Consider the following 17,500-nt stretch of genomic DNA (forward strand, 5'->3'; position numbering starts at 1 on the left):
AAGAAGAAGAAGAAGAAGAAGAAGAGAAGAAGAAGAAAGAAGAAGAAGAAAGAAGAAGAAGAAGAAGAAGAGAGAAGAAGAAGAAGAAGAAGAAGAAGAGAGAAGAAGAAGAAGAAGAAGAAGAAGAGAAGAAGAAGAAGAAGAAGAAAGAAGAAGAAGAAGAAGAAGAGAAGAAGAAGAAGAAGAGAAGAAGAAGAGAAGAAGAAAGAAGAAAGAAGAAGAAGAAGAAGAAGAAGGAAGAAGAAGAGAAGAAGAAGAAGAAGGAGAGAGAGGAGAAGAAGAGAAGAAGAAGAAGAAGAAGAAGAAGAAGAAGAGAAGAGAAGAAGAGAGAAGAAGAAGAAGAAGAGAAGAAAAAGAAGAAGAAGAAGAAGAAGAGAAGAAAGAGAGAAGAAAAGAAGAAGAGAAGAGAGAAGAGAGAAGAAGAAGAGAGAGAAAGGAATGAAGAAAGAAGAAGAAGAAGAAGAAGAAGAAGAAGAAGAAGAAGAAGAAGAAGAAGAATGATTCTAACGATGAGACCATCAATGACGATAATAATATAATGTCAACAACGACTTACCTCAACCAGCAACTGCCTTCTCAGTGCATCAGCGGCTTGTGTAGATTGTGCTTTAACATTGATGTCAACCATACCCAAGACTGCTGGCATGATGGGGAAATAGACCGATTTGGCCTCACCAGCCTTTACCTGGAGATCAAATTAATAGATATGAACAGTAATTTAGCGTATTTTCACCTTTATCATATCCGGTATAAGGTGTGTTACTTATTCCCCAAGAATGCATTGAGGAAGTAAATTTCTCCTCCATAATTTACACGTCGCCTGTTAGGCGTGCTTTTTGCCTCAGGGTAACATTTCAGATAGGGTGTGAATTGTATATATGCTAAACAAAGCAGGGAGGTAATGCAAGAAAATGTCCTCTCAAAACCAGATTTTCATTAAGTCTGCATTGTCTAGCATTTCATAACAATCTTCAGATTTTTATCTAGCACCTGCCTTCTCCCTAATTTTTACCTTCCATTTCGGTGATCTTCGACCTCAAAACGGTCGGATGGTTTAGATGTTTAAAAATTATTTGAAAGTTGAAAAAAAAATTCTGACTGAACTGAACGATTTGGTCAAACTCAAAAGACGCTGGAAATAATTCGTTGAGGGTCTGAACCGCTTATAATGACAATTTTGTCCATAGTATCGAACCTTGTACATAGGTGTCTTACCTGTTAGTAGTGTGCAGTATTCATTGTAATGTAGAAATTATTTTATGAAAAAAGATACAAATACTTGAGCAAAGTCTATGTTTTATTTAGGACACGGGTAAGGGGGGGGGGTCCGATAGCTCAGTTGGTAGAGCACTCGCTTCACACCTAAGGGATGGTGATCGACCCAACCAAGGGACTGAGTTTGGTAGCAAATACATCCACTCAATAAAAAAAAGTTAAAATGACAAATGAAAGTAAACTGAAACCTCAAATTTCAGTTCATTTTATTAAAACCCGCTTTTTTTTGGAATCTGGCTCATACTGCATACTACTTTTTATGAGACTCTAGACCAGATAATAGGTGAACCCTTACCATAACATCCCGAACAGAATCTCCAGAAACGGTGTTCTCGTTGTCGTAAGCGTCCATCACAATGCTGTAGAAACTGTCAGACTGACCCAGAGTCACCCTAACCTGTTGGTCCGTGGACATGTAGTTGAAGACGATAGCCTGAAGAGTTACCTGGAATGAAAGCATAGACTTTATTTAGATCAATTCTATTTATAGAGTCAGGTCCAACCCTAATGTAATACCAGACTGTGATGACTCGTCACATATTTGTGTCATACATCTCAAATCACTGTACAAGAGGTCTCAAGTTAACAACAACACTTAACAAATAGACATTTGTAAGACGATATTATATATTTTCGACCGTTCTGATACTCATTTTACAACCGAATGTGACTTTAAGAGTCGTTATCAATTACTATATGTTTACACCGTGCACATTGGGATTCGAATCTGGGTCAAATACTAGATCACAAACTGCACAACCAACCAAGACTGACAAAAACCATTCAAGTATATGGGTTGGAAATGGGTAAACAACAGTGTTAGGTCAATTGCATTCCATCTATATGTGACCCATGGTATCAAAACGATATTATGTCGAAATGATAACGATGCCTATCATTGAGTTTAAGGTTGATAAGGTGGAATTTGGGGTAACTGTTTATGTTTTATCGGGCTATAGTCGTATAAATATCGTTTCATAAAGGGCATACAATCAAAATGCTTATTTCCGACCATAATGCTATTGTCGCTGCTTGAAATAAATGACAATAGGACATGGAATGAAAACTTCAATTTAATCAACGAAGAGAGATAATGTGGACGTTTCGGAATTATCCTTTATCAACAAAACACGATAAATGAAACACAAAAGACAACGGTGAGACTGAATATCAATTTGACTCGATGGGTTACTTATGATTCCAGACTTACTTTCTCACCCCTTACAATGGAGTAAGGAAGGTTGAGGCTGACGAAGAAAGGTCTGAAGACTTTGATCTGTGAAAATAAAAGATAATGTTTAATGTCAACTTCAGAATGGGAGAAGAATCTAATAATAATAATGAGACAATCATCAATTCATCAGCTTATAATACCTTCGATTGCACAATCACACTCATTACTACAACCACCACCCCCACCACACCATCAACATAACCACAACCATTTCACACATTTCAACTACTACAATCAAAATAACGACCATGCCCACCACTACATCAACAAAACCGCATTGGTGACACCACAATTCAAAGACTACAACCATCACAAACCGGCCACATCCTCAGGTGACAACTACTCACTACCATCACAATCACTACTGGCATCATAACCATTATGGTCCACAGCCACCACATCACTGCCATCATAACCATTATGGTCCACAGCCACCACATCACTGCCATCATAACCATCATGGTCCACAGCCACCACATCACTGCCATCATAACCATTATGGTCCACAGCCACCACATCACTGCCATCATAACCATTATGGTCCACAGCCACCACATCACTGCCATCATAACCATTATGGTCCACAGCCACCACATCACTGCCATCATAACCATTATGGTCCACAGCCACCACATCACTGTCATCATAACCATTATGGTCCACAGCCACCACATCACTGCCATCATAACCATTATGGTCCACAGCCACCACATCACTGCCATCATAACCACCATAGTCCACAGCCACCACATCACTACCATAATAACCATTACAACCACTAAGACCACCACAAGCATTACAACCACCACAACCACTACAACCATTTCAACCACTATGACCACCACAACCACTACAACCGTTTCAACCACTATGACCACCACAACCGTTTCAACCACTATGACCACCACAACCATTACACCCACTTTGACCACCATAACCATTACACCCACTATGACCTCCCAACCATTACACCCACTATGACCATCACAACCATTTCAACCACTACGACCACCACAACCATTACACCCACTATGACCACCACAACCATTACACCCACTATGACCACCACAACCATTACACCCACTATGACCATCACAACCATTTCAACCACTACGACCACCACAACCATTAAACCCACTATGACCACCACAACCATTACACCCACTATGGCCATCACAACCATTTCAACTACTACGACACCCACAACTATTACACCCACTACGACCACCACAACCATTACAACCACTATGACCACCACAACCATTTCAACCACTATGACCACCACAACCAATATATCCACTATGACCACAACAACCATTACAACCACCACAACTACTACAATACATCACCTCAGCAGCAGTTGGTGCCACTCCAAGACCAGAATTTGGGTGAACAGCGAAAGCAGTGGCTACCCATGACGTAATAGTGTCAGGCACTGACGTCATTACTTCGGTCTTTCCGTTAGATCTGAGGAAAAGAAAAAGATGCAATTTTTATTAAATGGCCTCACTACACTACCCTACTTTAAAAGATAAAACATATTAAAGATTTTAGCCAGAACAGTTGTCCTCTTCAAATATCAATCGATTAAAATGACCCTCATCTTGTCAAAATCTCTCAAACCTGAGACTCCAGATTGTAAAGTTTTGCCAAAATGAGAATACATGATTTTAGCATACGTCCGGATTAATGATTTCAAAGCGGTGGAAATTGTTCTATTGCCAATGTGTTTTTACAGTTAATTTGTATATATATAATAATATGTAATAAATGTCCAATCCGTAATAAATAATTCATAATGACTAAAGATTAATGACTTTATCTGTGTAAAATTACAAAGTTTTTTATTGTTATTTAATAGATTCCAAATTGTGAGCAATTATTCACAAGGGCTGACAAAAATTAGTTAAACTTCGGTATGATAATATTATAATTAAAAACGTGCAAAACAACGTGGATTCAACAAGATGTAATTCTTGTACAGATTTATTTTTTGATAACAATGATGTTCAAGATTACTGTCTTCAGTTAAATAGGGTGAAACTCTAAAATGATTAAGTTTTTACTATGTTTTCTAGATATAAAATCATATGAAACGTTATTAGAAGTAAAAAATCCAAAGGCTAGAAATTAACTCAGATATTCTGAGATATAAAAAAACCTAATTGTATAGATCGGAATGATGCTTAAAAACCTTCACAAGTTATTCAAATCATCTTAACATAATAATATTTCATTTGTATTCCTTGTCATTCAGTTACTTATTTAATGCTCAATAAAATTCATTTCTGTAACTATGAAGCAGAAAAGAAAATCCGGTCAAATTTGGACAGGACACAATAGAAATCCAAGCAATAAACAAAACAAAACAAACACCCAACAAAAATCAATATTTTAATCGATCGCTTTTTAATAAATCCAATGTTTGTTGTCCTGTGTAATAAATTTCAACTCACAAAGCACTAGATAGTAATTAATGTGCAATTACACGTAAATTATGTACAAATATGTAGAATGAGAAATTTTACCCCATATTTCAGTACTAATTTCCAAGACAACATAGCTTTATAGATTTGATGAATGATCCTTATTGAGTTAATATTTAAATATATATATATATATATATATATATATATATATATATATATATATATATATATATATATATATATATATATATATATATATATATATGCATCCTTCAAATAAGAACAAGTTACTACTATCTCAATAGATCTGTGAATTTAACCGGGTTTTCCTTAACCGCTACACAATTCCATACGGATTAGTAAATATAGCTCTAAAGACCAGACAAGCTAAACATTCTATATTTAATTCTTCGTGAATAAGTTGTTCATTTCACAAGAGTTATTGTTCTATTTCTTATTTTATGTGAAAACATGTTCAAAATAAGTATAACTGCAAGGCAATTGTAAATGGGGGCAAAACTAGAAGGGGGTAGGGGTGGATAAGCAAAGCCCAACACCAGCAAAATAACGTTTGAGTGTAAACATCGTGCAATAACAAATCAATTAAAAGCATTGTTCTCTTTAAGGATCAAAGCTACATTGTATGGATTGGTGGTATAAATGAACAAAAAGAAAGAAAAATAGTTGGAAGTAAAACTACCTCGAACAGAACTGATCATATCGCCTCGAGTTACAAAAATATTAATTTCTTTGTTTGTTTGTTTGTTTGTTTGTTGATTTTGGTGATGATCAGTGAGATGCTTGAAGTTTATGAAAATTAAGTAAAAGTAAAATGATCATGAAACTTATTGGTGACAAAAAAATAATAAACCAAATTTTGTAATTTGGAATTTTATCATTGAAAAAGTCACTTTAGACATAATATGTGTATAAAATCATGGATATTGTAGAATGCTGGGATAAAATATAACGAATGCAAAAAGAGCGAAGAACACTGTAAGAAAATATCTTCAACATGCAAGCATTTTGTCATGAAACCTGGACCATGATTTTTACAAAGATAACGATATATTTAGCAAGCAGGCATAAGGGCGACACCGGCCTTAATTGACAAGCGCATTTGGATCACAATATATTCAATTATTTATAGATCATCATACGCTATCACTGTTGAGGTCCAGAGCCATGTTTCTGGGAAATTTTTGCGAACTTTTTCCGGCTCCTTCAGTGGTGTGTCAGGTTTCTTGGCGATGTGAACATTTTTGGCCTTATCTAGTCGAAAGCTCTCAGGTCTCGATGACGATACTTTAGCTATTCCTATTCCAAACTTTTTATTCCAAAATGATGCATAAACGGGTCGATCTTGATAGTAAAATGGTAAGTGTTATGGTAGGGAATTTAAATCAATATAAACGCTGTAATACTGTCAGTTATAGAAGTAGTAGTAGTGGTCGTAGAAGTAGTAGTAGAAGTAGTAGTAGTAGTAGTAGTAGTAGTAGTAGAAGTAGTGGTAGTAGTAGTAGTAGTAGTAGTAGTAGTAGTAGTAGTAGTAGTAGTAGTAGTAGTAGTAGAAGTAGTGGTAGTAGTAGTAGTAGTAGTAGAAGTAGTGGTAGTAGTAGTAGTAGTAGTAGTAGTAGTAGTAGTAGTAGTAGTAGTAGTAGTAGTAGTAGTAGTAGTAGTAGCAGTAGTCGTAGTAGTAGTAGTAGTAGTAGTAGTAGTCGTAGTAGTAGTAGCAGCAGTAGTAGTAGTAGTAGTAGTAGTAGTCGTAGTAGTAGTAGTAGAAGTAGTGGTAGTAGTAGTAGTAGTAGTAGAAGTAGTGGTAGTAGTAGTAGTAGTAGTAGTAGTAGTAGTAGTAGTAGTAGTAGTAGTAGTAGTAGTAGTAGTAGTAGTAGTAGTAGTAGCAGTAGTAGTCGTTTTTGTTGTTGTTGTTGATGTTGTTGCAGCTGTAGTACTTGTAAAAGTAGTAGCAAGTAGTAGAAGTATTTGTAGTTGTAGTAGTAGTAGTAGTAGTAGTAGTAGTAGTAGTAGTAGTAGTAGTAGTAGTAGTAGTAGTAGTAGTAGTAGTTGTTGTTGTTGTTGTTGTTGTTGTTGTTGCTGTTGTTATAGCTCTAGTACTTGTAAATGTAGTAGCAAGTAGTAGCAGTATTTGTAGTAGTAGTTTTAGTAGTAGTAGTAGTAGTAGTAGTAGTAGTAGTAGTAGTAGTAGTAGTAGTAGTAGCAGCAGCAGCAGTAGTAGTAGTAGTAGTAGTAGTAGTAGTAGTAGTAGTAGTAGTAGTAGTAGTAGTAGTAGTAGTAGTAGCAACAGCAGGAGTATAGTTGTCGCGGTGGGGTTGTTCAGTATGAATGGGGTATACAGTATGCAATACTTCACTGGTCTAGGAGACTTATGTATTATTTATCAACCTTGTGTCATTTCATAAGAACATGGACATCATCCGTTTCTCCTATATTTATTTTTATTTTGCAAAATCAAGAGTTTTCAAATTAGTTTCTCAACAAAACCCTTTGTTTTTATTTACCAGAATCTTACCATTGTAATTTGATGCCAAAAAGTTGGTATGGTGGTATGATGATTAGCAACCATATCTTCACGATTTCATAAAGCATAGAATTGTTTTCAAAAAGCCATTGTTTTGTGGTTTAAGTAAAAAGAATCAAATAAAGATACTTTGAAGAATATATCATTAATGTCATCTCCCGCAGGTTACGAAAAGAATGATACATCAAAAATAAGAATCGATAAATAAATATCTTAATAACCTTTCAATTTGAAAAAAGTGAGAACAGATCTGAAAAGTATGTTTGTTTCTACACTCGACAAATCAAAACTTAAGTCTTGACGCAGTCATGGTGTCATCATGAGGGCATAACTTAAAGTTTGCTTTGGGTTTTTTTTTTTCAAAATTATTTAAAGAGATTAAAACTTTTTCACAGTTAAGTCGTTATATTATCATTTTAAATCTCTGACGTTCTAATAACTAAAAAAAAAAGAAAGAAAGCAAAATGTGGAGAATACACTTTTAAAAAACAGTTAAAATTCAGAACATGAATCAACAAGCGATACTCATTTCAAATTAAGAAATTAGGTGCAGGCAGCGGTGTAAGATAAAGAACTAAAAGAGAAAAAAATAGTTGGAAGTAAAACTACAAACAACAGAACGGCCCATATCGCCTCGAGTCCCAAAAAATATTAATTTTGTTTGATTGTTTGTTTGTTTGTTTTTGGTGGAGATACTTGACTTTATGAAAATTAAGTAAAAGTAAAATGATAGTCAAACTAATTGGTGACGAAAATAATAAATAAATTTTGAAATTTGGAGTTCTATCATTGACAAAGTCACTTTAGACGTAGATAATATGTATATGAAATCATGGATAATGTAGAATGCTGGGATAAAATTTTAGAAATGAATAAAGAGCGAGGTGCACTGTAAGAAAATATCTTCAACATGCAAGCATTTCTCATGACCATGATTTTTACAATGTCTTTAGCAGGCCTTCAGGTGGCTTTAGCAAGCAAGCATAAAGGCGAATCCGGCCTTAATTGACAAGCGCATTTGGATCACAATATATTCAATTATTTATAGATCATCATACGCTATCACTGTTGAGGTCCAAAGCCATGTTTCTGGGAAATTTTTGCGAACTTTTTCTGGCTCCTTCAGTGACGTTTGAGGTTTCTTGTCAACATGTTTGGCCATTTCTGGTCGAAATCTGTTAGGTCTCATTGCATTTAGCTTAACTTTTCCAAACCTGTTCCAAGCTGAATAAATGGATGGACCTTGATAGTAAAAAGGTATATGTTATAATAAGGAATTTAAATCAATATAAACCCTGTATCTCTGTCAGTTATAGAAGTAGTAGTAGTGGTGGTAACAGTAGTAGTAGTATTCGTAGTAGTATTCGTAGTAGTATTCGTAGTAGTATTCGTAGTAGTATTCGTAGTAGTATTCGTAGTAGTATTCGTAGTAGTAGTAGTAGTAGTAGTAGTAGTAGTAGTAGTAGTAGTAGTAGTAGTCGTAGTAGAAGTAGTAGTATTAGTAGTAGTAGTAGTAGTAGTAGTAGTAGTAGTAGTAGTAAGAGTATTCGTAGTATTCGTAGTAGTAGTAGTAGTAGTAGTAGTAGTAGTAGTAGTAGTAGTAGTAGTAGTAGTAGTAGTAGTAGTAGTAGTAGTAGTACTTTTTGTTGTTGTCGTTGTTGTAGCTGTAATACTTGTAAAAGTAGTAGAAAGTAGTAGTAGTAGTAGTAGTAGTAGTAGTAGTAGTAGTAGTAGTAGTAGTAGTAGTAGTAGTAGTAGTAGTAGTAGTAGTTATTGTTGTTGTTGTTGTTGTTCTTGTCGTTGATGTAGTAGTATTGGTAGTAATAGTAGTAGTACGAGTGGTAAGAGTAGTAGTAGTAGTAGTAGTAGTAGTAGTAGTAGTAGTAGTAGTAGTAGTAGTAGTAGTAGTAGAAGTATTATTATTAGTAGTAGTAGAATCAGTAGTAGTAGTAGAATCAGTAGTAGTAGTAGTAGTAGTAGTAGTAGTAGTAGTAGTAGTAGTAGTAGTAGTAGCAGTAGTAGTGGTAGTAGTAATAATAGTAGTAGTCGCTGTAGTAGAAGTAGAAGTAGTAGTAGCAGTAGTAGTAATAGTAGCAGCAGCAGCAGTAGTAGTAGTAGTAGTAGTAGTAGTAGTAGTAGTAGTAGTAGTAGCCACAGCAGTTGCGTTAGCAGCAGTATAATTGTCGCTGTGGGGTTGTTCAGTATGGGTAGGGTATACAGTATGCAATACTTCACTGGTCTAGGAGACTTATGTATAGGTATCTACCTTGTGTCATTTCATAAGAAAATGATATGGACATCGTCCGTTTCTTCTATATTTTTTTTCTTTTGCAAAAAACAAGAGTTATTAGATAACTTTTTCAATACCCTTGTGTTTTTATTTACCAGAATCTCACCATTGTATTTTGATGCCAAAAAGTAGGTTTGGTTATATTATGATTAGCAACCATATCTTTACGATTTCATTAAATAATTGTTTTATGTTATTAGACATATCAGAATAGTCATTGTTATGTGGTTTAAGTAAAACTATTTCATCAAATTTCACCAAGCAGATTATGTCATTAATATCATCTCCGACAGGTTACAGAAAAGAATGAGACATTAAAAATGATCTGAAAAGTATGTTTGTTTCTACACTTGACAAATCAAAAGTTGTCTTGACGTAGTTATGGTGTCATCATGAGGATAAAAATTGACAGTTCAGAATATTCCTTCTTTTGTAGTCCAATTGATTAAGGTATCCCCAACGGCTATAACTTATAGCTTTTTGCAAACGCATTTAAATAGATTTCAACTTTTTCACAGTTGAATTAAGTCGTCATATTATGTTTTTAAACGTCAGACCTTCTAACAACTAAAATGAAAAAAAGATAAAGAAAGGAAAATGTGGAGAATGTAACTTTTTAAAAAACAGTTGACTCTGCTTCAGTTAAAATATAGAACATTAATCAACAAGCGACTTTTATTTTTAACAAAAGTAAGATTTTTGTGAATTGTTGTACACCTGCAAATTGTTGATTGAGTGTATTTTCCATGCTATCATCCAATAATTTGAAATCGTGATTGCTGCATTTTGAGTATTTAGTTCTTTAAGTACATAATTTATTTGAAAATATTGTCTTTTCTTTAAACCTGCTTGAAATTTTTTGATACCTTGCTTCCAGATTTTCAATAACGCAAACTACACTAGAAGTTCATCCGAAAGCCGTTCGATGTTTTAATTTAACTTTTATTTTGTATATTATATAATTGTGTATTTATTTTATGTAGATATATTCAAAGGTCTTATAGCCTAAATACCTCATAATGATTATGATAATATATGATTATGTATATATGTGATTATATATGTGTATACATATATATACCGTATATAGATGCGAGGGCGTATTCTGTTGTCCAAAGCATATTCTATCGATATTGACCAATCTTTCAATTCAAATATCAATAATCGACACTTCTACGACACATGATATTCTCAGTTGTGAGGTCCATCAAAACAACCCATCTACTATAGATAACAATATATTATTTTAACAGAATAAGAAAAGTTTCTAAGGAGATCGTGAACAATGGCAGTGATTTTAACTCCTGAATGGCGTCAATATAGAGTGACCAAAATGGGAAAAGAATCTTGTTTTCGTCTTTGTTCGAGTGCGTGGGGCAATCAAAGAAGTCATTGGAGGAACGCAGAGGTCGGATGTCGAATATTTCTTAGCGAGGTCTGTAAGGTAAGGAGGGACGCAGTATTTTCCTAACACTTTTAACCAATTAACTGCCCTACTCTGGACAACCATGTAATGCGAGGTCTCAGGTTTGAGAGTTTTTGACAAGATGAGAGTCATTTAAATCGATCGATATTTGAAGGACGAGTTTTCTGGTCAAATTTTTAAACACACGTCATTCTGGAGCACGGTAGTAAACTGGTCTATAGATTTACTGATATTTAAATGTTTAAAATGTTTGGCCAAAATCGTCATTATTTGACCAATTAGGTTTTGTTAACGGACCACAGTTTGGAATACCCGACAGTCTTTGTTGACCAAATCCAACTCTCGGGAAAATCTGTTCTAATTCGCGATGGCTTTTTCAGCGACGACCCAGCAGGTGGTTGGGCAGGCATGTTGGGTTGGGGATGGGGGGCAGCCCCTGCCACTGCAGCCATTGGGAATTCATTTTTCTCAAAAAGTGGATATACAGCTGAAAATTGGCGGTTATAACAATAATAATGACGTGTGAAATATTGAGATTATACGAATTGACATTTGAATAATGATTGCTATGCACAATTCCGTACATTGGCAACATTTTCAAAAAAAATTGGTCAGAAAAATTTTACTTCAAATATCAATCAAGTATATTGGCCTTAAACTTATCAAAAGAGATCTACAATCCGAGACATTTTAACAATTTGAAATCATTACAGTCAATGGATATTAGAGTAAGATTTAAAGTCAGGGAATCTAGAAATTTTTAAAACTTGCTAAATTATATTTAGGCATACAATTTTCTGGCCAAAATCAAGATTACATTTGTTTAGTGAATGGCAGTACAGGGCAGGTTAGATCAGTAACTTTCATCACAAAAAATCAATTCACTGTTATTCTACACCACCCGAGAAATAGCTGGAGTTTTTCCCGGTTTCTATAGCTTTAGAAAACCAATAATATTTATTTGCTACCCTTTGAATAAGATACTTGTCTATCGCAAAGTACTTTCAGCCAGATCTACAAATATATCTACCTCAATCTCTGTTGGGTGGACAGGGGGGGGGGGGAATCAGAAACCAATCTCGATTTCACTCGGGATTGGTCTCGGTCCTTTTGCCTCTAAGTGAGTACTCTACCAACTGAGCTATCGGGATCACCGGCGACTCGATAAAGCCAGTGTCAAAATTTGGAATAAGCAAAAAGTGTAGATTTACGAAGTAAGAATGCTGAACAGTGCAGAGAGAACACCCGTGGGGAAATAAAGAAAAATAAAACGAAAACGAATTAAAATTTAACAAAGATATACGACGTGCTCTCACTATTGATGTTAACAATTTACTCAGGACAGCACTGACAAACACCGAGGTCCCAGGTTTTAGAGGGCTTTTGTTGTTGCGAATATGACGGTCTTTTAAATCGATCGATATTTGAAGGACGAGTTTTCTGGTCAAATTTTTAAACACACGTCATTCTGGAGCACGGTAGTAAACTGGTCTATAGATTTACTGATATTTGAATGTTTAAAATGTTTGGCCAAAATCGTCATTATTTGACCAATTAGGTTTTGTTAACGGACCACAGTTTGGAATACCCGACAGTCTTTGTTGACCAAATCCAACTCTCGGAAAATCTGTTCTAATTCGCGATGGCTTTTTCAGCGACGACCCAGCAGGTGGTTGGGCAGGCATGTTGGTTGGGATGGGGGCAGCCCCTGCCACTGCAGCCATTGGGAATTCATTTTTCTCAAAAAGTGGATATACAGCTGAAAATTGGCGGTTATAACAATAATAATGACGTGTGAAATATTGAGATTATACGAATTGACATTTGAATAATAATTGCTATGCACAATTCCGTACATTGGCAACATTTTCAAAAAAAATTGGTCAGAAAAATTTTACTTCAAATATCAATCAAGTATATTGGCCTTAAACTTATCAAAAGAGATCTACAATCCGAGACATTTTAACAATTTGAAATCATTACAGTCAATGGATATTAGAGTAAGATTTAAAGTCAGGGAATCTATAAATTTTTAAAACTTGCTAAATTATATTTAGGCATACAATTTTCTAGCCAAAATCAAGATTACATTTGTTTAGTGAATGGCAGTACAGGGCAGGTTAGATCAGTAACTTTCATCACAAAAAATCAATTCACTGTTATTCTACACCACCCGAGAAATAGCTGGAGTTTTTCCCGGTTTCTATAGCTTTAGAAAACCAATAATATTTATTTGCTACCCTTTGAATAAGATACTTGTCTATCGCAAAGTACTTTCAGCCAGATCTACAAATATATCTACCTCAATCTCTGTTGGGTGGACAGGGGGGGGGGAAATCAGAAACCAATCTCGATTTCACTCGGGATTGGTCTCGGTCCTTTTGCCTCTAAGTGAGTACTCTACCAACTGAGCTATCGGGATCACCGGCGACTCGATAAAGCCAGTGTCAAAATTTGGAATAAGCAAAAAGTGTAGATTTACGAAGTAAGAATGCTGAACAGTGCAGAGAGAACACCCGTGGGGAAATAAAGAAAAATAAAACGAAAACGAATTAAAATTTAACAAAGATATACGACGTGCTCTCACTATTGATGTTAACAATTTACTCAGGACAGCACTGACAAACACCGAGGTCCCAGGTTTTAGAGGGCTTTTGTTGTTGCGAATATGACGGTCTTTTAAATCGATCGATATTGGAAGTGGAGTTTTCTGGCCATGTTTGAATGTGCGTCTTTCAGGAGTACGGCAGTAAACAGGTCAATCATTTGATATTTGAATTTTAAAATGGTTTGGGCAAAATATTTGTTAACAAAAATTTAAAATAACAATTAGGTTTTGTCAACAGGACGCCAGTTTGGAATACCCGACAGTCTTTGTTGACCAAATCCAACTCTCGGGAAAATCTGTTCTAATTCGAGATGGCTTTTTCAGCGACGACCCAGCAGGTGGTTGGGCAGGCATGTTGGGTTGGGGATGGGGGGCAGCCCCTGCCACTGCAGCCATTGGGAATTCATTTCTCTCAAAAAGTGGATATACAGCTGAAAATTGGCGGTTATAACAATAATAATGACGTGTGAAAAGTTGGGATTAAGCTATGATATCAATAGAACAAAAGAACAATTCACAACTCCATACGTTGGTAGTATATTTCAGAAAAAATATTTTGACCAGGAAATTCCTACTTCAAAAATTAATCAAGTATAATGACCCCCAAACTTATTTCAAAAGTCTGCAATCCGGTAAATTTAAACAATTTTAAATCATTGCATTCAATGGATTTTAGAGTAAAATTTACATTTAGGAAATCTAGAAATTTTGACAACTTGCTAAATTATATTTATGTGTATACACATTTCTGGCCAAAATTAATATTACATTTGTATATTGAACGGCAAAACAGGTCAGGTCAGATCAGGGCAATTTTATCACAGTAATCAATTCAATTTTATTCTACACTTTTCGATAAATAGAGTCACGCATAATGATATCAAATTTAAAATGATAATTTGTAAGGTCAGATTATCAAGCGCTAAATTTTACTAACATTAGATTTCATAAAAATAAGAATCTATGATTTAGATATATTTTTAAAAAAATTCAGTCAGAAATAACGACATCAGACTTGATTGAGGGGTGAATAATAAGATGTCATACATTATCTTGTTTTAGATTTCTAACTTTGTTCCCAACGTGCACTCGTAAGCTTGTGCACAGATTGGTTAGACCTCCAGAATTCCAAAAAGAAAAAGTATAAAAATCGGATATCATTATACCTCGATCGTAGGCAAGTTTATTTTATAAATAGTCATTTCTGTGTCGCTCATATTTTATTCAAGTTAATTTTATTATAACAATAGCATGGAAACGCAGTCTGTAAATTCAACCTAGAAAAGCTGAGACAAAGAAAGCAATTCAGGCTATTAAAAAACACGATAAAGAAAATGGAAAATAAAAGTATTAAAAAATAATAATTCAGTCCTGTCAGTCACGTGAAAAAAGTAGACCTTCCGAGCCATCAGGCCCACGGAGCCGGAGTTATCCCGATTTCTACGATAACATTGCTTGCTACCATTTACATAAGACACTTGTCTATCAGAAAATACTTTCCGCCACCATTAACTGCTGGGTGGACAGGCGAATCGAAAACAAATTTCAACTTCACCCGAGATCGACCTCGGCCACCTCGCGTGTGAAGCGAGTGCTCTATTAACTGAGCTATTGGAAACCCCAGCCACTTGATATAAAGTCACTGCCAGAAATGTAGAATAAGCAAAAATTGTGGCCTTAAGAATAAGGACACTGAATTGTACAGAAGTAAATCCATAGAGAATGAAAGAAGAAAAAAACAAAGCAAGGCAAACTGAAGATTTAAATCGGACATAGATACGACGTACAATTGTGACAATTGATGATGTTAACAATTTGTTCAAGACAACACTAAGAAACCCAGGGACAGTATTATTAACGCTATTGGGTATTCTGTCCGTAAAAGGCAATTGTAGAGGTTTCTTATTTGTCTTAAGAGTTTCTTCTTTCTTTCATAAATTCTATTTAACCAGTGAACTATCGTACTCTGGAAAAAATCATAATTGAAAGTTTGGCCAGAAAACTCGTCCTTCAAATATCGATCAATTTAAATGACTCTTAACTTGGTAAAGACTCTCAAACCTGGGGCTAAGGTAGACTTCGCGAAGTGAACGGTTTGAGAGGTATTTTGCCAAGATGAGGATCATTTAAATCGATCGATATATGGAGGACGAGTTTTGTGGCCAAATTCTTAAATACGAGTTTATCCAGAGCACGGCTGTTAACTAGTTAATCCGTTTAAATTTCGGAAATTTATTATGTTTCCAGTGCGAAGGACCGATAGGTACACGAATTTCTCTAATCCAACTAACGCACATAAATGATGCCCCCCATAACATACTCGTAGGTATTTAAAGGAACTGAGAAAGTAAAAAGTCACTGTTCCATCTGACCTGCTGTCTCAAGACGATTGTCCCATCTGACCTACTGTCTCAAGATGACTGTCCCATCTGACCTGCTGTCTCAAGACGACTGTCCCATCTGACCTACTGTCTCAAGACGACTGTCACATCTGACCTACTGTCTCAAGACGACTGTCCCATCTGACCTCCCTCTCAAGACGACTGTCCCATCTGACCTACTGTCTCAAGACGACTGTCACATCTGACCTACTGTCTCAAGACGACTGTCACATCTGACCTACTGTCTCAAGACGACTGTCACATCTGACCTATTGTCTCAAGACGACTGTCCCATATGACCTACTGTCTCAAAACACTGTCCCATCTGACCTGCTGTCTCAAGACGACTGTCACATCTGACCTATTGTCTCAAGACGACTGTCACATCTGACCTACTGTCTCAAGACGTGAAATGTTGAATTATATCCTTAATTTGTAAAAGTTGAGTGGAAAAAAGTATCCACCCTTATTTAAGAGAGTCAGTTTTGTTTCTAAAATTCAAACAGAAAAACGAATATTCCTGATTCATATTATTCTAAACTGAAATTCATTTCTCTATTCCTCGTCCATTCTGACATAATATCGCATTCAGGTCGTGATCTCTTCAACTTTCCTAATCAGGAAACATAATAATGGAATAAGGCGGTCACAATGTCGTTTCACACGAGTGCTGGATCCATTTCACAGCCTCTGGGCTACAGGTTCTTAAGTTCAGTGCACGTCGGCCCCAAGTTACATTCCGAGAGGATATGTTCCCTGGACTGCAATGGGTGTCCGCACGTCCACTGACAGTCGGTCGTAAGTCGCCACCTTAACATGTTCTGCCCGGCCTTCCCGATTTTAGTTCCTGCCCGGTTGAGTGTCACCTACTCTCTTTTGGATAGTTTTGTTCCACATGGGAGGTTTTCTGTCGTGCCATCAAAGCAGTGGGTCACTTAAAGGCATCAAATACCCCCCCCCCCCCCCCACACACACACACACACATTTTTTATATTTTTCAAATGTTGTTTAAAGTAATTTTCATAATTTAAAAAAAAAGCATTCGATGAAGAAGCCCGGTTGCAAGCAATGATTGAATATTTGTCATCCAGTGTCAGATAAACAAAAGCAGTATTCAAAACTACAAGCAAGTTACGAAGATAGCAACACAAAAGGTGCACCTATTGAACTCCAATGTTCCAGTTACATGGTCGAAATAGTTACTATGGCTATAAAGCGGCTAACATTTCCCTCGTTACGATAATGTAATATTACCGAAATGATAATACACTAGCGGATTACTCCATAACCATATTAATCTACATTTATATCTATATTA

The 17,500-nt window shown here is 35.7% G+C and overlaps 1 protein-coding gene across 6 annotated transcripts in view; it reads right to left on the bottom strand.

The window, feature by feature from the left end:
* Positions 1 to 17,500, bottom strand: part of LOC144958499 (CD109 antigen-like) — an 88,152-nt gene that overhangs the window by 27,967 nt on the left and 42,685 nt on the right. For 3 of the 6 annotated variants that reach the window (XM_078890497.1, XM_078890500.1, XM_078890498.1), the window contains exons 20-23: positions 3,859 to 3,976; positions 2,486 to 2,551; positions 1,571 to 1,720; positions 557 to 685 (exon numbers count right to left, since the gene is read on the bottom strand). In XM_078890497.1, the coding sequence (XP_078746623.1) occupies positions 557 to 685; positions 1,571 to 1,720; positions 2,486 to 2,551; positions 3,859 to 3,976 (463 nt within the window). Of the gene's footprint in view, positions 1 to 556; positions 686 to 1,570; positions 1,721 to 2,485; positions 2,552 to 3,858; positions 3,977 to 6,098; positions 6,301 to 8,535; positions 8,720 to 17,500 lie in introns of all 6 variants that reach the window. The other 3 variants (XM_078890496.1, XM_078890499.1, XM_078890495.1) reach the window with 3 other exon arrangements.

Source organism: Berghia stephanieae, chromosome 13, assembly GCF_034508935.2.
Source record: "Berghia stephanieae isolate SIO BIC M18660-M18661 chromosome 13, UCSD_Bste_1.3, whole genome shotgun sequence".
Taxonomy (NCBI): Eukaryota; Metazoa; Mollusca; class Gastropoda; order Nudibranchia; family Aeolidiidae; genus Berghia; species Berghia stephanieae.